Source organism: Zalophus californianus, chromosome 13 (genome assembly GCF_009762305.2).
Source record: "Zalophus californianus isolate mZalCal1 chromosome 13, mZalCal1.pri.v2, whole genome shotgun sequence".
NCBI classification, from domain to species: Eukaryota; Metazoa; Chordata; class Mammalia; order Carnivora; family Otariidae; genus Zalophus; species Zalophus californianus.
This window is the reverse complement of record NC_045607.1, coordinates 34,710,048-34,733,275: the sequence shown is the minus strand read 5'-3', so window position 1 is coordinate 34,733,275 and position 23,228 is coordinate 34,710,048. Positions and strand designations below refer to the sequence as shown.

The following is a 23,228-nucleotide window of genomic DNA, read 5'->3' as shown; positions in this document are numbered from 1 at the left end:
CCACCTTACCCCTCATCTCCTCCTCAACTCCTTCACTTGTCCCTCACTGGGGATGGGACGACCATGACCCAGGGGTGACCATGGCACTTAAATCTGCTACCTAGACCATCTAATTAAATATACATGGCAAAGAGAACCAGGTAAGGTCACAATACGCTTATTGTTTTGGTCAAGAATAATTGGAGGTAGGTGAGTTTCTTAATCTTTATTTTAAAATCCGTTTCAGCACCCTCCCACTTTGCTCCTTTGTCCACCCCCTCCGCCACCCGCACCCCCAGGTGGATGCCCTTGCTCTGATCACCACCTCGCTTACTCCTCCCGAGGCCAGGCCTCCCGCATTGCCAAAGCCCCGCTCCTGCCGAGGGAATCCGGTTCCGGCTCTTCCCCACAGCCAAGCTCAGCCGGCAGATGGAGCTTTCACCTGGGCACGCAGGTGAGGGAGCAGCCGAAAGCGCAGGCTGAAGCGGGCTGTCAGAGGCCTGGGTGTGCTGAGAACAGAACCTCACACACGTCTTCACCTCAAAGACAGAAAGAATGCAGGGAGAGTGGAGGAACTGAATTGAGGGCAATGACAATAACTGTGATTGACAGCATTAAGAGTATTTTGGAGGAGATTTGGGTTTTTTAAAAAAGTACTGGTCAAAGCAGGGTTAGAAGAGAAAGCCATACTACTTCCCTTTTTTCTTTCAACCTTAATAACCTAAGCGAAGAAAAAAGAACACATACTTAATTAGAGGCATGAATGTGACAAATTTTTTATTTCAAAATCTCAAATTTTGACCAGCATAGCACCACTGACATAGGTGCCCTGATAGAACTTTATGATTTGATCACCAGAAATGATTATGCCAGGCTATAATTAAGGCTAACCAATCAAAATTCAGGTACCCAACACCAGTTCTAATTCAGGTAGAAACTACGGATCACAGGAACCCTGAGACTGGTTTTGCAGGGAACCTCTGAATTATTTTTAAGTTCTATAGCACGTATGAGGACACTGGCCCAAAAGCTTGCTTCTCACATGTAGAAACTAAGAGGTAGATGAGAGATTCCAGATTCCATCTAGCAGTGGAGAGGCAAGGCTCCAGGCTCTGTATCAGAGACAGGCCCTAAAGCGAAGTCCGCTTAAGGCTGAGCTGAAGTGAGGCGCAGCCTCCCGGCCCCTCCCCCTCAAGATGGAAGGGAAGAGAGCTACCCCTGCTCTTCCCCTTGCTGCTGGCTCCTCTCCCCCGGCCCAGGCAGGGCCTCTCTTGTGCTCCGCCTTGACCCACCTGCCTCCCAAGGTTAATCTCCCCACAAGACACTGGTCCCCACATCAAGTAGAGGGGTAGATGAAGAGCCCCCTCACATCCAGTCACAACACGACTCCAGCAACAGCCGCACGCACAACTGCATTTCACACGTGATCCCATATCCTCCAACGGTCTCTCCCACGTCTGCTGGAAAGGAGAGGAATCACAGAAGTTTCCTTTTTGGCTTTCCTCCCTGGGAATCAGTTCATAGGAGATGCTAAGCCTGACTATGAACAATGTGAGTTTATCCACAGACAGATGTGTAACTGCACACACTAGAGTAAGGGGAGAAAACACATGCTGATTGTTTTAGGCTACATGTACTTAGCTTTCTAAACAGTTCTAAATAAGAACCGAAGGACTTCTTTAGATTACGCACAATGGTTTGGTGTCTCTGAAAGAGCTGTATAAAAAATGAACTCATGTTCATGCATGAATTAAACTGACTTCATGAGCTCTCCAGAGACCTGTCGCCCTGGATGCACACGAGCCCGGGCTCGGCCTTGAACAGGTGCCGCCGACAGCCCAGACGGCGCAGGTGGGGTTGGCGACGCGAGGCAGGGGGGCCCACGGAGGCCCCGGGCAGTGGCCCAACTGTGTCCTCCAGCAGTCTCCGGTGCTACTCGGTGACTTCCGTGCTCCGGGCTGCCCAACTCTTACAAAGTCTGGAAAATACTTATCATAGTAGCGGAACACCGCTACTATGTTTGGATTTTAAAAAATTTGAGACATTCAGTCTTGGGTTGGGGCAACAACACTAAAAGCTCAGGGTCTAGACTTTAAAACTATAGTATATAAAAGTGATCAACCCACGGTGGAGACGGGTTAGCATCATTTTTGGTTAGTCTGCAACAAAAACAGTAATGCAGGCCTGGACAAGATGCCACGCGGGGCAGGAGAGTGCGGAGAAGCAAAGCAGAGAGCGGACCTGTCACTGGTGAGATGTGTCACACTGGACAGGCCCCCAAAGCCTGGATGGAGCAAAGGGTGATGCATCATGAAAGATCCCACAAAACAGGACTCCACATCATTTAACAAAGACAAACACTAGCTCTTTTCTGACTTCCAAACATGGAACTGTAACATATGTAATACAGGTTGGGTAAAATACTGCTAAAACAGCACGTACAGAAACAACACCTTACTTGCCACTCCCTACGGTACATACTCCATTTACAACTGTGTTTTTAAAACCAGGAAAAATTGTTAAAACATCTATCCAGCAGTGATGTTTTCAAAAGTATTTTCACCTAACAGTCCGGAGAATGCTCGCTCTGGACCCAGTGTCAGCACCATCAAAGTGCAGTGTCTGTGACTGCAGTTGAGACAAAAATTAAAAATACAGTACTTGCTGAGGCCTCGGACTAGCTCACGATACACTTTAAAGCATTTGTGGCGGACAGGCACGTCCCCAAGGGCCTTCCTCTCAGACAGGCACAAGATCGCCACTGGCTACACGTAAGTACAGTGCGCAGCGCTGTACAGGTATGTAACATTCCCTTCAGAGGATAGAGGAAATTTACTTAAATGCTTCACAGAGTTTTACAAAAATTGCTAAAAAAATTTTTTTGCACTTCAATTTTTAATTTTTAAATGTGCCACTTTTAACGCCATCAATTACAAACTACTTTCTGACCGCATTACTCAACCCTAAGGAAGAACTTGGTTTCAGGGATCGCGTCCCCCTCCGGAAGTGTGCATCTCACTCAGATGCGGCAGCAGCCCAAGGGCCCCGCCCGTGTACTCTCCACCTGCTAGTCACCGGCATTTGCACCAGCCATCAGGGGGGCCTGAGGCCTCCAGCCCAGTGGCCTCTACCACCAACCGGAAGAGCCGTCCGCTTCGGTCCGAAGACTGGCGTCGGCCTGCTGCCAAGCGGTGAGGGTTAGAGCAAAGTGCTGGGAAGATTGCTGCCCTGCCAGCGCAGGCAGGTAGTCTTTGAATGTTTATACAGGTGGCTGGACTGACTGAACCTCTTGCCGCACTTGAGGCAGGCGTACGGTTTTTCACCTGTGTGAACTCGGATGTGCTTCTTGCAATCTGTCAAGGTCAGAAAAGTCTTGCAGCAGATTTTGCAGGCATACTTGCGAGCCCCCTCTACAACCAAGACGTTGTGCTCTGATAACGCCTTCTTGCACTTGGACAGCACATCAGCAGATGCCCTGGTCAACTGCGGAGGACCGGGCTGCGAAGGATGGCCGTTTTCAAATGAGGACGTGGCTGCATTCATCATTAGCTGGGAACTGGCAGAGTTTTCTGGGATCTGTGAGCTCCTGACAGAAGTTACAACTGGCATTTTGGGAGCTATGCGTCGGTAGTATGGAAAGTTACTGGCTCCTCCTCTCGGGGAACCCATCATGACCCTGGAGAAGGAGGAGTGGAGGCCCAAACCAGACCTGGAAAAGTCCATCCCAAACTGTTCTCCTCCTTGGTAGCCTGAGGTCTGCACGCATGGCAGGCCCATCACCTCTTGCATAGGCCTGACGAAATGGGAGTCTGCAGGCTCACTGAACGGGTTCTCCGCATGAGAGCCAGGGGCCGAGGAGGGCCCGCCCGCAGGCCCAGCCTCTGGACTCAACAAATAAGGGGCCTCCCCCTCCAGCCTACAGTCACTAGTAGTGTTTGGGATATTATCATCATTGTTCTGATTTGCACTAAAGTTACTCCCTCTGCCCTTGTTAAGAAAATTTGAAATGCTGAAAGTGGATTTATGTTCTAGGTTATTTGTGACTTCCAAAATATGGATGTCACCTACCCTATCAGTGCTAGACTGGGGATCTGAAAAACTCCGATCACTGCTTTCAGGGCTGAGGTCTATCTTCTCGGCACTGACCACAACCCCTTCCACTTCCACGGATTCACTGCCTTCTGCTTGGGAAGTCACATCGCTCACTTCATCCTGAGGCTCAGGAGAGCTCAGGGGCTCAGACTTAACCACCACTCTCATGTGTTCCTTCTCTCCAAGGCCAACCTCGGGATTTTCACACTGAAAACCACTTTTCTCGGCTGTAGCTTCCTGCTCAAAACTCGTCTCAACTTGAGTTGCACGGGAGGCCATAGACAACTGGGCCATGCTGCCGGCAGTATTGTCTGACTGGCTGGGCACCTGGGCGTCTTCTTGAGCACCAAAAGACTGGTCAAACATGATGGCACTGTCTTCCTGGTTGTCGGCCATCCCGTCAGCCTTAGGGTTATCCACGATTTTCAGGGAATCAGGTGAGAAGAACTCCTCCCGAGAATGAACCCCTGATGGCCCGTTCTCCGGTGTAACATCAGCAATGGCAGACTCGTCCATGGCGGGCCGGAGGCGCTGTCTGGCCCGCTCCTCTGCAGACTGCTTGCGCTTATGAAGGCGTCTCATGGGGAAGGGTGTCCGCTGGTCCAGGTTACTGCGCATCGCGGAGCTCATGGGCGCTGGCTGCTCCTCGCCACTCTGGCTGGAATTGAGGGCTGAGCTCACGATGCTCAGCCCCAGCTGCTGCAGCATAAAGGAGCGCTGCATGCGGGCGCTCTGCTCCTGGACGCGCTCACTGGGGGGAGACATGGGCAGCGTCCTTGTCGTTAAGTAATGTTTACACGCCTTAACAACAGAGTTCAGATGCAGGTGAGAGGCTGCCAATAAGACATCCATAACATTGCTCTCCCCCAGCATGAGAGTGGAGGTGTACATCATGTCAATCAGTGCGGCAAAGGCCTCCGCTGTCACTACCTCGCTATCCAGCTGGATCATGTTCATGGTCTGATCTCCCTCTGCCACTGAGAACAGGGCTCGGAAATGCGTGCTGCATGCTGCCAGTACCGAGCGGTGGGCTTTAAAATGTCTGTTCCCCACGACAATGACACAATCACAGAGCTGCCCGTGAAGTCTCTGGTAGTTCAGCTGCTGGAAGATCTGTTCAAAGTGTCCAGGAAAATCCATGATCCTATAGAAAAAACAAAGAAAGTGTTAAGACTTAGAAAAGCTGAAGTCAAAGTCAGAGCACAGAGGGTGCGATGAAAAGAGATGTGGACAGCCAAGCTTGGCCCTTTCAAAGCTGTTGATATTTCTCATGATGGGCACACAAGACTAAAAACCTGTCAAATAAGAAACAAATGCGAATTCAGCTAACAATCCTGGAAGCATGTACACATGTGGCATCAGCTACTGGCTCTTTACGGGCTCCCCTTCACTCTTCATAGGACTCACTTTTAACACTTAGGGACCCATGTTAGAAAAGACCAACATGTAAGTGGTGGAATAGCTATCCCGTAGAAGTGAATTAGAATTCTGCATTCCCTAAGGACAGTGAAGAAGCCCCATGAAATTCCAGTCTTTTAGCAACCTTAAGAGTGAGAGGGGGCAGATCAGTACAGAAAGTGGGTTAAGATAATTCACAAACAGGAAATCAGAGCGCTATTAGAAAAGGAGAAAGATAGCCAGAGAGCCAGTGATACCACATGATACACTAGGCAACAAAGTGATCTGGTCAATGTAAGGACAACCCACATCTAATTTATATTTCATGTTCTTTATAAAAACTAGTCACTTGAAATACGGCAATGTATAAAGCAGATTATATTTTCCAAGATGGCTGGCATCATTAAGATCGCCCATCCTGCACACTTTCTTACAATGTGACACTGACACCCCCTCTCATCAAGAGGTGGGGTCCATGTTCATTCCCCTTGAAGCCAGGCAAATCTATGACTATGGCAGAAATTACAGTTTTTCTTCCACTCCCACTGATCTGGGAGCTGGGTCATAAAAAGCAACAGAGCTTTTGCCTGCTTTTTCTGGCTTGCTCTTGGAACCCAGCCACCATGCCATGAGGAAGCCTAGCTGAAGTCTAGCTGACAGTCAGCACTCACTCCCAGGCATGAGTATGACTTCAAGGTGACTTCAGCCCCATGACAGACCCTGAGAGAGAATCATCTAGCTGAGCCCAGTCAACCCCTAGAACTATTAGAGGTAATAATAAAATGATTTTTGTTGTTTCAAGCCATTAAGTTTGCAAGTGATTTGTTACATAGCAACAAATAATTGGAACAATGTGAAACTTGTTAACATTTCCTCACAAATCAACATTCAAATATTATCTCCAAGGGACACTTTTTTTGGGGGGGGTCTCTGCCTACTAAGTCTTTGGGGGAAATCACTTTTCACCCATTCTTAGTGCTTGTGCTGCAGATCAGACTGCCCTAAACCTCTGAGTTCCAGGAGTGGACAAATAATCCAGGGAGATCTGGCCCTATGACTCCAGTGATTGTTTCAGAGATGGGTATGTGACCCACACCATGCCAATTAAGAGTCTGTCCTGGGATTCTCTTCACCTAGCTTGCAAGTTATAAGGTAGATTAAGTCTATCAGTGATGGTGGCCATTTCTGCCTGTCTGAGAAGGAAGCCAACACAAAAGAAAGCAGTACCCCCCCCCCAAAATGTGCTGATGACAGCAAGACCCTGGGATCCAGTCATGACTACAGGTGGCATCACCCTAGGATTTCCTACTTCATGAGCCAATGAATTCCTCTTTTATCTTAAACTGGTTTATATTGGATCTGTCACACAGTCAAACATAAAGTTTAAAACATAATTTCAGAAAAACCCAAATAACATGGCTATCCTAAAACCTTTGTGGATCTAGAAGGGGTATTTAAAAAAAAACCAGTTAGTTTAGGAGATATAAAATTTGCTACTCTCAGCTCTGATGGAAGAGAATCATGAATCAAGATCATGGTTATTCAAAACTCCCAAGCAACTGCGGCAAACTTGGAAGTCCAATGTAAAAGCGATAGAAAGAGCTCATGCCAAAGAGGTAAGTGTTTTACCAAAAGCTTACGTCTAAAGCCTTCAAACCAAGGAAAAAAACTTCAGGTTTCTTTAAAAGATTTCAAAATGTGACAATATGAATCTAAATAGTTGGGAGGAGATACAGCAAGTAATCTACCAATTTGTAACTCTCTGACTCACAGCAAGTGTGTACTACAGTATTTTTATCTGCAGGAACAGATTTTTAGTAATTTCCAAACTAAATATAATTAAGAAAATACATTTATACCACTGCTCATTATATTAACATGAATAATCAAGAGCTGTTTTCTCAATAGATTTACTTTCCTAATAATGCTTTACTTAGACTAATAAAAAAGTTCATTTGTGTTCTAGGAGAACAAACCAATTAATAGCACATTTTAAACTATTTGACTTATATATTGACCTACCCACATGCTTTTCAATAACTGACTTCATAAGGAAAAGCACACCCATATTCAAATACCATCTAACACCGTATGGAGTGATTTGCTGCCTGTGTGCCAGACAGGACCTGCAAAGTTGCCACCTGCAGGAAGTGTCTTAACAGTCTAAGGAATTCTTAACATTCAGTATCCTTAATCTAGTTAAGATCCTAGCAGAAAAAATAACCAAACAGAATTTTTTCTCCATTTTTAGAGATGATACAGACAAAAATAAGTGTAAGCGAACAAAACTAGGCAAGGTCCCAGAGAAGCAGTCTAGGATTCTGAAGGACTCCAAGTCCTGAAGTCCTAGAACGTTCGCCCATTGCTCTGATTTGACTAAGTGGAAGTAGGGAACGGCTAAGACTAGGTGGGCACAGAGGTGCCCAGCGTCAACCCCAGAACTCGATCCGTCAGTGTTTACTAATTCTATAACCTCCCTGTTTCTGCTCTGTCAGGGCTGGCTCAGAAACTGGACAGATCAGGTCTAGTAGAAAGGGACTCTATCAATGACTAAAAAGTGAGCATGACTGGGGAACTCAAGCTAGAGCCAGATCCCTTACCATCTCCCCCTACCCTCCAACTCTCCCTGCTCTGCCACCTTGTTTTCCAGCTCAAAATTCCTACGGATTGGCTAACCTAGAACTTCATGATTCCATTTGAATAAGAAAAGGTATTAGTGCCCTAGTTATATTCCTAGTGCAAACTCAAAATGCTGTTTCTACTAAAACAGTTTTTGAGGGCAGGGCATTTTCTTTCTCCCTCCCTAAGTGCCTGATATACAGCTCAGTAAATTATTTGTTGAATGAGCACTGACTGTGTACAGATGAACTACAACAGCATATTACCCAACAGTCATTTTCCTGAGAGTCCCAACTATCTCTAAAATCAGCCAAAACCCAGAAAGTCTCAGAATATCCAAAATAAAGATCAAAGCCTACATCTGAAAGATTTCCTCACAGGAAAGTCCTCAAGCGCTCACATAATCTTTTGTTTTAAACAAACAAAATTCAAGTTTTTCTAGTTTCCTAACTGACTGAAGATGAGCAACACCAATTCTAGAATGAGGGCAAGAGGTGGCTGCACAGTGACAGCTGCATAAATAAATAAATAAATAAATAAATAAATAAATAAATAAAGACAGCTGATCCACTAAGGGAGAAAAGAGGCCCAGCAACGTGGGAGCCAGGTACTGGAGGGCCATACAACCCAGAGGCTGCAACATCCCATGAAGGCGCTTGTGTATTTGGTACACAAATTCATTCATCCAATGTTTGGAAGTGCTTGCTTCTTTCAAGGTTAAGTGCTATGGAACAGAGATTGATATGGCATGATGGCATGGTCCTAACTGTCACGGGTGCTTAGCGGAAACACGACATATACAAATAATGACCAAGTGGAGAGCATTAAGTGCCACCTAAGAGATGAAGTGTGCTCAAAGGGTCAGAGAAGGCAAACGTTATTTCCAGCTTCTTGGTGGCCCTGACGACAGAGCTGGGTACAAGTTTGCACTTGGATAAAATGAGACGTAAAATACATTCCACGCAGAGGTAAAAGTGGGGAGAGGTCTGAGGTGCGGGAGGCAGTGTATCTCTTCTGGCTGGAGAGCAGGTAAGGCTAGAAAGGCAGGTATTGGAGAGCAAATGCTCTTAACTGATAATGATCACCACGCATCGTGAGAAAAATTAACAAAGAGGCATATAATTTTCATCTAAAGACTATCATCACTTTTCACATAACTTTTGTAAAAAAATATTTTAATTCCACTTTTTGTCAGAGAGCGCACGCACAAGCAAGGGGAGTGGCAGGCAGAGCAGGCAGAGCAGGCAGAGGGAGAAGCAGGCTCCCCATGGAGCAAGGAGCCCAATGCGGGACTCGATCCCAGGACTCTGGGATCATGACCTGAGCCAAAGGCAGACGCTAACCAACTGAGGCCCCCCAGGTGCCCCTAATTCCATTTTTTAAAGCTTGAGCACAGTATCAGTCAGGGTTCTCGGTTGCAGCAACAGAAACTGTTTCTAGTTAACCTAAGCACAGAAGCTGCTGAAAGAACTGATGGGAAGACTGGACACCTGAGCTTGACAATCTGGCCAGAATGCTTGCTGTCTGTGTGCTGGACACAGCCACTTCTACAAGAATGCTGTTCCCTTCATTATTGTTAGTTTCAATTCTTGAATACATGTCTTTTTTAATATTATGTGAGATGAAATGGAAAGTACACTTGAAGTAATTGTGCTGCATACTAAAATGCAATGCAAGGAAAAATTCTTGTGCAATTTTTGAGTTGTAGGCTGAACTAATTGCCTTTTTCATGGAACACCATTATAACTTGGAAGAACAATGACAAACTATGGTTATTCAGACTTGCGTATTTGCCAGACATCTCTTGAAGATGAATGAAATGAGCTTGTCATTTCAAGGAAAACAACTTACAGTATTTGTTGCCTATGATAAAATTTGAGCTTTCAGGTAAAAATTGGAATTTTGGGAAATTTGTACATGTCACTGTGAGTTCGTGCTCAAACCCAATGAGATGACTGGTGATATTAATGGAATGTGATTTTTTTTTATTATAAATGCATTAACATTTGGAAGATCTGCATAACCCAGGGAATCAGTATGTTCCAAATGACCAATGTTATAAAGTGTGATGTTAAAAAATAAGTTATGGATTAAAAAATTCATTCAAAGTGCAAGATACATACCAATGTATTTCAATGTAACGGAATATGAAAAGTTTGTTGACATGGTTTCAGATTACACATTGCAACCAACCACTTAAGAAAATACCATTTGCGGGCGCCTGTGTGGGTCAGTTGGTTAAGCGACTGCCTTCAGCTCAGGTCATGATCCTGGAGTCCCGGGATCGAGTCCCGCATCGGGCTCCCTGCTCAGCAGGGAGTCTGCTTCTCCCTCTAACCCTCCCTGCTCTCATGTACTCTCTCTCTCTCTCATTCTCACTCTCTCAAAATAAATAAATAAATCTTAAAAAAAAAAAAGAAAATACCATTTGCTGAGCTCTGTTAACAGTATCAGAAAAGAATATCCAAAGTTATTTGAAAAAGCTACTAAAATACTCTTCCCTTTCCCAAGTACATATTTGTATGATGGTGGATTTTTCTTGGTATACTTTAATCAAGGTTACAGCACAACAAATTGAATACAAAAGCAGGTATGAGAATCCACCTGTCTTCTATTAAACTAGACATTGAAGAGATTTTCAAAGAAATGTAAATCAGTACCACTCTGAGTATCCTGGTGCCCAGATCTTGGTTTCAAATACCATTTTCTAACAAAAGGAACTAGTGCTCTTTGGAGAAATGGCTGATTCTAGGACTGGGGCTGAAAATATACAAGATAAGCCTGCAGTATCTTACAGTGTCAGGAAGTAAGGAAATGCTTCAAACGAACATGAAAATGGGAATATGTGAAAGGGACATGGGACCCAACAGGAGAAGGAGCTCCCAAAGGCCAAAATTGGAAAAATCTGAGCAAAAAGATAAATAAAATACTATTGGGGGGCACCTGGGTGGCTCAGTCATTAAGCATCTGCCTTCAGCTCAGGTCATGATCCCAGGGTTCTGGGATCCAGCCCCGCATTGGGCTCCCTGCTCCACAGGAAGCCTGCTTCTCCCTCTCCCACTCACCCTGCTTGTGTTCCCTCTCTCGCTGTGTCTCTGTCAAATAAATAAATAAAATCTCTTTAAAAAATACTATTGGATTATACCCCAAGTATACAAAATAAATATCCACAGATCCGTACTGATATAGATTGCTTACACACATAGATGGAGAGAAGAGTCAAATCTTCTGTGCAGAAAAATTCCAAGTAAATTATGTAGATACTCTACCCTCAAAGAGATGGAACATAACTCTCCCCACTCCTTGATGTGAGCTGTGCATAGTGACTTCCTTCCAGGGTACAGTACAATATGCCTGTTATATTACAAAAAATCAGTACTCCAACACAATTTCTAATCTGTTGGAGCTGTCAGAAAGCTAAATCAAAGCTTTTAGCAAATATATGTATAACTAATTAAATGAAAAGCACCCCCCAAAACTGAACCTTGAGATGAAAAGCCACTATTCAGTGATAAAAATGATGAAAACAACCATAAGAGCAGCAGTTCACTCAGAAACAGCTGGTCTTTAGCATATGATAAGTTCACTTCATACTCAGACAAAAGGTGCAGTGTAGTGTTACATTCCAGCCCACCGGCTACACTAACAAAATTTGGCTCCGACTATTCAATGTCCATATTTGAGAAGTGTTAAGTACAGTAAAAGAGAAATATATGCTTAAAACTGACACAGGGGGAAAGTATTTGTTCATTAAAAATTTACATTTAAAAAATATAAGTTGAAAGCTAACACAGACGCAATATCTTAACCTTTTCTTTTCCCTTTCCAAGGAGAAACAGGCAGATTCAAGGTTCTGCGTTGCCACTACAGCAAGCTTTGTCTCACTGCGCGTAAGGTATTTTTAAGTCTTACTCCTACCGAAGAATTCCAATTCAATATAATTCATGTTAAGTACTTTATTTTTCTAAATATTTTTAATTTTATTTTTTAGGGAAGGGAAGGGGTGAGGGAGAGGGAGAGGGAGAGAGAGAATCTTAAGCAGACTCCACGCCCAGCACACAGCCCCACCCAGGGCTCAATCTCACCACCCTGAGATCACGACCTGAGCCGAAATCAAGAGCTGGACACTTAACTGAGCCACCCAGGTGCTCCAATGCTAAGTACTTTAAATATTAAAACATCTGCATGCATTTTGAATCAAAGCGATTTTTTAAAATGACTTCAACTTCTTGTGACAGTCTTTCAACAAAGTCTCTTTCGAGAGCACTGACCTCTAAATTTAGGAAAACATCCTACCCTAAGGTGCTTTTCTTCCAAATCTTACCGCATTTAGAATTTTGCTAGAGATACCTCAGTTAACCAGAATACAGCGTGCCAGGATCCCCAGCTAACTACGTTTTGACACAATTTTTAGAACAAAAAACAAGTTGACTTCAGAACTCTAAATGGTTCACTTACTCAGCAAAACACAAGGGCCCGGAACAGGTCCCCAACCAGTTAGTCTTAACCTGGCAGGTCACCAAGCTCGCTGTGGTGGCCAGGCCAATCCTCCCAAGTTTGCTGGAATTTCCAGCGGGGGTTAAAGCAATAGCTAGCAGCAGGCCTTCCCTTCGTTTAGGGGCCCTTCTCTAAAACTCTTTCTTCTCTCCACCTCTGCTCTTTTAGCTTGCTGCCAACCACCCTCATCTCAGAAATCGCCAAGACTTTAGCAAATGGAAAGCAAGTTCTCCAGAAGATAACTAGGTGGCCAGCACACCTTTTTAATTATCTAAGGCACAAGTGTCCGTACAAGGAGAGCAAATCATCAATGACTAAGGCACAACATTCTCTTCAACTTCTAAAAATCCCAGTATCTTCTACTTAACTACAACTGAAAAGTATATGAATGTATTTTGGGAAAAGTTCTGTTTCAAATCTTGAAGGTGAAGGGTTACTTCTATTCATTCAAATTACCAGAACCGGAGCGTATTACTTAGTAATCAAGACTTTACTGTTCTTTTCCGTAAAAATTTTCCTGCGAATAAACATTTAGGATTTGTCTCCTATAAAGAACTTAGCTTCTTACAGCACCCTCCACCAGGACAGAATGCAGACTGACTTTACAACAACCTTTTCTTGTTTTTTTTGGTAAGGTTAAAAACTGACCTTCCACCCCCCCTTAATTCACTGCCTGATGTTAACATTTATGTACAAATCTGTCCTCCAAACAAGGGGGAGAGGGGGAACGGCTGTTCTTACCACTGCAACCCCCACAGCTCCTAGCACGAAGCCTGGAAAAAGTGGACATTCAATAAATGCCCAGAAACAGTTTAGTCCTCACATAACAAGCTGGGGCATTCCAAAAGGCTGGCTCCACCCCTCCAGGGTCAACCGCCGGTCCCCGATTCCAGACCGCCTCGGCCTTGCTCGGGTGAAAGGAAACCCCACTCACAGAGCCAGGAAGAGGGCAACGAAGCCACCCGACCCCAGCCCGTAGGGCGGCAGATCCTCTGTTAACCCGCCAGCCTGTAGGTCCTGGGCCTTTCGCACGCCATCCCAGGAACCAACGTCGCCCGCCCGCGGACCCGTGGGGGCAAGAGCCCCCGCCCCACCCAGCAGACATTCTGGCGTCGGGACCTGGGGGACGCCTGCGCAGAAGAACGCGCCTCCCACCCGCCTGGCCCCTTGGCTCCGAAGGGTAACAATACCCCTTCAGAAAGACCGGCAGGGTAGGCGGGGGTCACCGGTACGCGTCTGCGCGCGCCCCGACGCTTAGGCGCGAGTCGGCTCGCGCCGCCCGCCCAGCTGTCCCGGAGCTCAACGGTCTCCACGTGAGCGCGCCCGCGCGCTCCACCACCGCCGGTGCTGACAGGGTCGCCTCACCTGAACCGGGCTCCGCCCCCCTGCTCGCTGAAGGAGGCGGTGACCCCTCTCCGATCCGGCCTGACAGTGTCGGAGAAGGCGGGAACGTCCAGGCCGGCGTCTCCGCGATGGGATTTCCTCCCCCTTCCGCCCACCCCGCCTCTTGTCCCCCAGCTTCTTCGGCCCGTTCGCCGCCGCACTCTGAGAACACCGCGGCGGCGGCCGACAGTAAACGGAAGTGACGCCCGCGAGAGGGCCTACTCCGCTCCATTCCTCCTCCCTCCGGCCGAGCTGCAACCAATGAGAAGGGGAGGGGGCGGGGCCGGGGCAGAAGGGCAGCCAGCCGGCGCGCGGAATCCGGAGGAATTTACTCTGCCCCCCGGAACGCCGACCAATCGACGGCCCCAGGAGCTCGCTGTGTTTACTACCGACCGAATCCGTGAGCGCTGTGACCAATCACCATTTGCCTTACAACACGTAAAACTGTTATCAAACGCCTTTTAAGGCGGGATTTATCACTAAGCGGCTCTAGGTTTGGACTGTAGAAAAGAGACTGTGTGCTGCAGCCAATCAATAGCCGTTATGGTTGAGGTACGCGGGCTTTCCGCCTAATTGTGCCAATCGCAGTCGCGGCTGCCTGGCCAGGCCAATCCGCCGGGGAGTGTGTCCCACCATTGGCTGGACCTGAAGGATTTCCCCACCCTTGCGGCGTCCGGCCGTTCCGTGACCGCCCGCTCGCTCTCTGAAGCGGTTCCTTTTGCGGAGCCCACAGCCGCGGCGGGCTGGAGGTTGAAAATTCCGAGACGCTGTGTAGTTGAATTGGGCCAAAATCCAGGCTAAAATCGCTGAACCAAAAATACCGTCTGTCCGATAGCACTTGGGTGCGATACCGCCGCACGTCCAGTCCCGGCGGCGGCGTTTCCCAGCGCGGGTACTCAAAGAGTCCCGCGGCTGTCCCGGCCCCGACCCGCCTTTCTCTCCGCATTCCGTGCTGCGGGTCGGATCCGCCTGCCGGCTCCAGAACCTACGTGGAAGGCTCGCGGACGCTGTCAGAATAGAGCAGGCTCCGGGGCGGCTCCCGAGCTCCCAGGTGCACGCTGGGATGCAGAGCCCGAGCAGCCTCCCGGGGACGCCGGGCTCTGGGCGGGGAGGAAGCCCTCCTTCCTCCGGTGAAGAGGAGAGAAGCAAGCCCGTGAGGGGCCTTCCGGCGGGAGCTATCCGAGAGCTGTGCGTGGCTCGGGAGACAAAGGCAGGCTGGCGATCGCCGCGGGTTCTTTTCGGGGTGGGGTGGGTCGGGGGTAGGGGGAGACTTTTAAAAATGGAACACCCCACTTCTTCAGAACTTAAAACTTAAATATCATTATAGCCGATCCATTCATTCAGACGTTACAGGTTGGAAAAGTTGCCCTTTGGATTTATTTCTTTAAGGCCTCAACGAAGTCTGATGGTAAATTCTGTTCATTAAGATTGCCTAACATTTTAGGGCGCATGGGTGGCTCAGTCGTTAAGCGTCTGCCTTCGGCTCAGGTCATGATTCCAGGGTCCTGGGATCGAGTACCACATGGGGCTCCTTGCTCAGTGAGGAGCCTGCTTCTCCCTCTCTCTCTACTGCTCCCCCTGCTTGTGCTCTCTCTCTCTCTCTCTGACAAATAAATAAATAAAAACCTTAAAAAAAAAAAAAAGATTGCCTAACATTTTAGAGCCCTTACACGTTTTACAGCAGATTGGGCAGTAAAATTATAAAAATTCTGACAATAACCTAGGCAATGTGAGAGGTCCTTTCATATACATGATCCTTACAAACTGGAAAAAGTTAAAAAGATCTGTATATTTATTACTTAGGAAAGTGTGAAAAGGCCCCTGCTATGTTGTTGGTGGGAGTATCATTATGCTTTCTTTGAAGATAACTTGGTCGTATCTCTCAAAATTTAAAATATGCGTTCATTCCCTTTTAACTAGCAATTCCTTCTAGAAATGTGTTCTGAAATACACAAATGTGGAAATATATACAAGAGGCTTTTGATCACAGATGTTAGGAGAAAAAAGGAAACAATCTGAATGTGCATCTACAGAGGATTACAAAAAATTGATATGTACATATTATTGCTCCTTCATCTCTAATGATCCCAATACATATAAAACAAAATTAACAAAAACCTGCATGTGGAGGTACACATAAAAGTTTGTAAAGATATGGCTAAGTATCAAAGGATACAATCAAACTCTTCACAGTAGTTACCTCAGTGAAGGGGGAGGTGATAAGGAAATGTTTAAGAGTGTAATTTTTAGTCCTTATATACTTCTGTATTAATTTAATTTTTGTCAGGCTCCCTGTTCAGCGGGAAGCCTGCTTCTCCCTCTCCCACTCCCCCTGCTTGTGTTCCCTCTCTTGCTGTGTCTCCCTCTCTCTCTGTCAAAATAAATAAAATCTTAAAAAAAGATTTATTTATTTTGACACAGAGAGAATGAGAAAGCATAAGGAGGGGAGCAGCAGAGGGAGAGGGAGAAGCAGGCTCCCTGCTGAGCAGGGAGCAGGACTCCATCCCAGGACCTGGGATGATGACCTGAGCCAAAGGCAGACGCTTAACTGACTGAGCCACCCAGGCGCCCTGATTTAATTGTTTTTCTTTTTTAGATTTTTATTTATTTATTTGACAGACACAGTGAGAGAGGGAACACAAGCAGGGGGAGAGGGAGAAGCAGGCTTCCTGCTGAGCAGGGAGCCCAATATGGGGCTCCATGTGGGGCTTGATCCCAGGACCCTGGGATCATGACCTGAGCCGAAGGCAGACACTTAATGACTGAGCCACCCAGGTGCCCCTTAATTTTTTTTTTTAGGTAGGGTCCATGCTGGATTTGAACTCACAGCCCTGAAATAAAGACCTGAGCTGAAATCAAGAGTCAGATGCTTAACTGAGCCAACCAGGCGCCCCTGTATTTAATTTTTATAATAATCTTTATTATTTTAATAGTATTTATGAAAACCAGGAATTTTAGGTTGTTCTGGTTTTTAAATCATTGACAATATTCTTCCTAAATTTAGATATAAATTTTTCCATGAAAATACCCGATTCTTTTTGAAACTAGACACTTGATTCTAAGACTCGTAAGGGAAGATAATATTGCAAGATTAGTCACGAAAATTCTGGAAAAAATTTACAAGGCAGCTATAGCCCTAATAGTTACCAATGTATTTCATAATGCTTTATTGTGTAAGAAAAAAAACTTGGAGAGAGGATTCCGGGAAGATGGCAGAGAAAGAAGCATCAAGAATCTGTCTCCTCACCCACATAATAATTGCACTGGCAGAATCTGTCTGATGTAACTATTTTGGAACTCTGGAGTCTATTGAAGGCAACCTCTAGGGGAAGGCTTGGATGATAAATCGCAGTAAATTTTGGTCAGTTTTAGCTGTTAGCACAGTAGAAGCTACCCATCCTTCACCCCTCAGCCACATGGCAGGCAGCTGTGCACTGGTTCCTGGAGCCCCTTTGCATCAGCTTGTGGGAGCCAAGATGGGCAAAAAAGGACTCTGTCCTCCAAATATTTGGGATTGCTGATTGCTGCTTTTGATACAGAGGTGCAAATGAAGAGACAGGCGCCTGTTGTTGCACCATAACCCTCCTCCCCCATTGTTGCAAGCCTTATCCCCTCTAGCTAGAGCAATTTCCAGGGGATTTGAAGCAAAAACTGACAGAATTGGAGGGAGAAACAGTTCTACAGTAATAGTTGGAGATTACAGTATCCCATTCTCAATAATGGGTAGGATGACCAGACAGAAGTTGAGGAAATAGAAGAATTAACACATGGGGCACCTGGGTGGCTCAGTCATTAAGCGTCTGCCTTCGGCTCAGGTCATGATCCCAGGGTCCTGGGATCAAGCCCCGCATCGGGCTCCCTGCTCGGCGGGAAGCCTGCTTCTCCCTCTCCCACTCCCCCTACTTGTGTCCCCTCTCTCACTGTCTCTCTCTCTGTCAAATAAATAAAATCTTTAAAAAAAAAGAACACAATTAACCAACCACATCTAATAGCCATGTCCAGAACACTACCCAACAAAAACAGCACACATATTCTTCTCAAGTGCACCTGAGACATTTTCCAGGATAGAACATATGTTAGGCTACCAGTTAAGTCTCAGTAGATTTCCTTCTTTTTTTTTTTTTTAAGACTTTATTTATCTAAGATAGAGCAAGAGCGACAGAGAGAGAGAGCATAAGCGGGGGTGGGGGTGGTCAGAGGTAGAGGGAGGAGCATGTTCTCCACTGAGCAGGGAGCCTGACATGGGGCTTGATCCCAGGACCCTGAGATCATGACCTGAGCTAAAGACAGACACTGAATGGACTGAGCCACCCAGGCACCCCATAAAGTCTCAGTAGATTTTAAAAGATAAATTTTATACAAAGTAACTCCTCTGACCATAAGGGGATAATGTTAGAAATCAATAACAGAAATAAAACTGGACAGGGGGCGCCTGGGTGGCTCAGATGGTTGGGCGTCTGCCTTCGGCTCAGGTCATGATCCCAGGGTCCTGGGATCGAGTCCCACGTTGGGCTCCCTGCTTGGCGGGGAGCCTGCTTCTCCCTCTGCCTCTCTCTCTCTCTCTGTGTTTCTTATGAATGAATAAAATCTTAAAAAAAAAAAGAAAGAAAACTGGACAATGTAAAATATTTGTGAAATTAAACAACATACTCTTAAATAACCGATGGATCAAATTAGAAATTCCAATGGAAATTAGAAAATACTTAGAGATGGGGTGCCTGGGTGGCTCAGTTAGTTAAGTGTTTGACTCTTGGTTTTGGCTCAGGTCATGATCTTGGAGTTGTGGGATCAAGTCCTGTATCGGGCTCAGCAGAGAGTCTCCTTGGGATTCTCTCCCTCTCCCTCTGCCCTTCCCCCTGCTCATGCACCCTGTCTCTCATAAATAAATAAAACAAAAAATAGGGGCACGTGGGTGGCTCAGTTAATTAAGTGTCTGCCCTCAGCTCAAGTCATCCCAAGGTCCTGGGATTGAACCCCTCATCAGGCTCCCTGCTGAGTGGGGAGTCTGCTTCTCTCTCTCCCTCTGCCCCTCCCCCTACTCGTGCTCTCTCGCTCTCAAATAAATAAAATCTTAAAAAAATACTTAGAGATGAATGAAAATAAAAACATAACGGACCAAAAGCTTTGGGACACAGCAGAAACAGTCCTAAAGAGGGAAATTTATAGCTAAAAATGCTTACATTAAAAAATGAGAGATTTAAGAGGCACCTGGGTGGCTCAGTTGGTTAAGTGTCCAAGTCTTGATTTTGGCTCAGGTCGTGATCTCAGTGTTGTGAGATTGAGCTCTGTCAGGTTCTGCACTGTGTGTGGAGCCTGCTTAACATTCTCTCCCTCTCTCTTTGCCCCTCTCCTCTCTCTAAAAATAAAAAATAAAAAACCAAGAAAGATTTCAAATTAACAGGCTTTACAACTTAAGACCTAGTTAAAAAAAAAAAAGAATAAACTAAACTGGAACTACAGAAGGAAAAAACTAATAAAGGTAAATGAAATAAAGAATAGAAAAACAATAGAGAAAATTAATGAAACCAAAAATTGGTTATTTGAAAGGATCAACAAAACTGACAAACTTTCAGCTAAATGAACTAAGAAAAAAGAAGAGACTAAAATTACTAAAATCAGAAATGAAAATGACATTACTACAAATTCTGCAGAAATGAAATGGATTATAAGAGAGTACTATGAACAATTCTTTGCCATCAAATTAGATTAAACTAGATGAAACAGACAAACTCCTAGAAATGCAAAACCTACCAAGACTAAATCACAAAGAAATAGAAAAGTCTGAGTAGACCTATAACTAGGAGGGCGCCTGGGTGGCTCAGTCGGTTAAGCGACTGCCTTCGGCTCAGGTCATGATCCCGGGGTCCTGGGATCGAGTCCCGCATCGGGCTCCCTGCTCGGCGGGAGGCTGCTTCTCCCTCTGCCTCTGCCTGTCACTCCCCCCGCTCCCTCCCCCCGCTCATGCTTGCTCGCTCGCTCGCTCTCTGTCAAATAAATAAATAAATAAAATCTTAAAAAAAAAACTAAAAATTGATCTAAGACCTAAATGTAAGACCTAAAACTATGAAACTGCCAGTAGAAAACATAGGAATAGGACAAAAGCTTCATGACATTGGATTTTGGCAACAAAATTTTGGATATAACACTAAGGGTCCAGACAACAAAAGAAAAAATAGACAAATTGAACTCGATGAAAATTTTTAAAATGTTGTGCATCAAATACAATATCAACAGAGTAAACAGGCAACCCACAGAATGGGAGAAAATACTTGCAAATCATATATCTGATAAAGGACTAATGTCCAGAATATAGAGAAGTAAAACTCAACAACCCCAAAACAAAATAAAACCAAAAATATAATTTGAAAGTGGGCAAAAGACTTGAATAGATGTTTCTCCAAAGAAAATATACAAATGGCAATAAACACATGAAAAGATGATCAGCATCTCTGCTTGTTAGAGAAATGCAAAGCAAAGCTGCAATGAGATACTCTTTCATACCCAAACAAAGCTTCATAACAAAGGGAATAAAACTGATGGCTACTGTCCAAAAAATAAAAAATAATAAGTAAGGATATGGAGAAACTGGAACCCTTGTAACCCTATTGGTAGCAATGTAAACTGTTGCAGCCAAAATGGAAAACAGTATGGCAGTTCTTGAAAAATCAAAAATAGAATTACCATATGATCCAGCAATTCTGCTTCTGGGCATATACACCAAAGAATTGAAAAGAGTCTTACAGAGACATTTGTACACCCATATTCATAGCAGCACTATTCATAATCACTAAAACATGGGAGCAACCCAGTGGATGAATAGATAAGCAAAATGTGGTATATACATGCAATAGAATATTATTCGACCTTAAAAAGGAAGGAGATTCTGACACGTGCTACAACATGGATAAGCCTGGAGAACGTTATGCTAAACAAAATAAGACAGTTACAAGAAGACAAATACTGTATGATTCTACTTATATGGGGTAATTAGAATGGTCAAAATCATAGAGATGAAAAGTAGAATGGTGTTTGCCAGGGTCTGAGAGGAGGGGCAATTGGAGAATTACTGTTTAATGGATATAGAGTTTCAGTTTTACAAGATGAAAAAGCTATGGAGATGGATGGTGGTGATGGTTGCACAGCGTTATGAGTGTTTAATATCACTGAACTGTGCACTTAAAAATGATTGTGATGGGGGTGCCTGGGTGGCTCAGTCAGTTAAGTGTCTGACTTAGGCTCAGGTCATGATCTCGGGATCCTGGGATGGAGCCGCATAGCGGTCTCCACGCTCAGTGGGGAGTCTGTTTCTCCCTCTCTCTCTGCCCTTCCCCCAGCTCATGCTCCCTCTCTCTCTCAAATAAAGAAATAAAATCTTTTAAAAAAGATTATGATTGGTGCGCCTGGGTGGCTCAGTCATTGAGCTTCTGCCTTCGGCTCAGGTCATGATCCCAGCATCCTGGGATTGGGGCCCCTGAGCTGGGAGCTTGTTTCTCCCTCCGCCTCTGCCTCTGCCTTTGCCCCTCCCTCTCACTCATGCTCACTTGCTCTCGCAAGCAGGCTCTCTCTCTCTCAAAATAAATAAAATCTTTTAAAAAATGATTATGATGGTAAATTTTATGTTGTATTTTGCCACACAAAATCTAATTTGGTCCTGGCATATGAATAAACAGACAAATCAATGCATCAAAACAGAAGGTCCAGAATAGACATAAATATGAAAAGAATTTGATGTATGAATAAGTTGACATTTCAAAGCAGTGGAAGAAACATAGATGAATTTTTAAAAGAAACTGAAACTGAAAGTCTTAGAAAAATACGTTGGATATTTATTTGACTTCTTACAACAAATTTATTGTCAAATGAATCAAATATTAAAATATTTTAAAAACTAGGGGCGCCTGGGTGGCTCAGTCGTTAAGCGTCAGCCTTCGGCTCGGGTCATGATCCCAGGGTCCTGGGATCGAGCCCCGCGTCGGGCTCCCTGCTCTGCGGGAAGCCTGCTTCTCCCTCTCCCACTCCCCCTGCTTGTGTTCCCTCTCTCGCTATGTCTCTCTGTCAAATAAATAAAATCTTAAAAAACAAAACAAAACAAAACTAGGGGCGCCTGGGTGGCTCAGTCATTAAGCATCTGCCTTCGGCCCAGGTCATGATCCCAGGGTCCTGGGATCGAGCCCCTCATCAGGCTTCCCTGCTCAGCGGGAAGCCAGCAGGAAGCCTGCTTCTCCCTCTCCCACTTGCCCTGTTTGTGTTCCCTTTTTTACTGTCTCTCTCTCTTTCTCTGTCAAATAAATAAAATCTTAAAAAATGTATATTTTAAAAACTAAACTCTAGGGGCACCTGGCTGGCTCAGTTGGTGGAGGATGCATCTCTTGATCTCAGGGTTGTAGGTTCGAGCCCCACAGTGGGTGTAGAGATTACTTTAAAAAAAATAAAATCTTAAAAAAAAAAAACGAAAAAAAGAAAACATGGAACATGTCTATAAAAAAAATCTGTTTTAAATATAAAGACGCAAATAGGTAAGAGTAAAAAGGATAGAAAAAAAGAAATTCTGCAAACACCTCTCATAAGAAAGCTGGAATGACTATATTAATGGCAGCTAAAGTGGACTCTAAGACAAGATAAAAGAGATAAAGAAGGACAATTCGAATGATAAAAGGGTTAATTCATCAAGAAGAGAGAACAAGACTGAATGAGTATGATGCTAGTAACAAACCTTCATAACAAAGGGAATAAAACTGACAGAACTAAAAAGAGAAGTTCCAAAGACTTTTAACAGTATCCACCCTTGAGTATGCTTTTCTTTCCATTTTTGTGTTCCTCCTAGGTAGTTAAATCCTAAGGGCAAGAATCGTGTATTTTCATTATTATCTCCCAAAGTGCCTTGGATAGTATTGAAGACAGATGAAGATTTTAAAAGATCTGAAAAATGTTTGGAGCAAAATCTGACAGTGCATATTAAGGATCTCTTTTTTTTTTTTTAACATTCATGCTCTTGTATCTATTAATTCAAATCCTAGGATTCCATACAAAGACATCCAAAAAAAAAGACAATTTTATGCTTAAAAAGTTCAGCACCTGAAGCAAATGTAACATTGTATGTAAACTATACTTCAATTTAAGAAATTTAAAAATGAAAATATTAAACCCCATGGGAATTGAAAATGTTTATTCTTTGTTCATTATGTGCAAACCCATAATAAAACTTCATCATTGTAAAAAAAAAAATAGAAGTTCACTGAAATGTATGTAACTGAAAAAAT

At 44.7% G+C, this 23,228-nt stretch overlaps 2 protein-coding genes across 3 annotated transcripts in view; one reads left to right on the top strand and one right to left on the bottom strand.

The window, feature by feature from the left end:
• Positions 1–737: 737 nt before the first annotated feature.
• Positions 738–14,143, bottom strand: ZBTB5 (zinc finger and BTB domain containing 5). 2 transcript variants are annotated; one of them, XM_027616446.1, is made up of 2 exons: positions 13,951–14,143; positions 738–5,215 (listed from the first exon to the last, which is right to left on the bottom strand). In XM_027616446.1, exon 2 carries the CDS (start codon positions 5,209–5,211, stop codon positions 3,178–3,180), a length of 2,034 nt encoding a protein of 677 aa, XP_027472247.1. In that variant the 5' UTR covers positions 5,212–5,215; positions 13,951–14,143; the 3' UTR covers positions 738–3,177. The 2 variants fall into 2 exon arrangements, with proteins under 2 accessions (XP_027472247.1, XP_027472248.1); XM_027616447.1 differs by lacking the exon at positions 13,951–14,143 and adding an exon at positions 13,520–13,861.
• Positions 14,144–14,909: 766 nt separating this feature from the next.
• POLR1E (RNA polymerase I subunit E) overlaps positions 14,910–23,228 on the top strand; it is a 33,426-nt gene continuing 25,107 nt past the window's right edge. Inside the window, exon 1 of the mRNA XM_027616451.2 lies at positions 14,910–15,178. Within this exon, the coding sequence (XP_027472252.1) occupies positions 15,032–15,178 (147 nt within the window). The 5' untranslated portion in view covers positions 14,910–15,031. The remainder of the gene's footprint in view (positions 15,179–23,228) is intronic.

Excerpts from the sequence above, each read along its gene's own strand:
- ZBTB5 (XM_027616446.1), bottom strand. The coding sequence starts at position 5,211 with ATGGATTTTCCTGGACACTTTGAACAGATCTTCCAGCAGCTGAACTAC.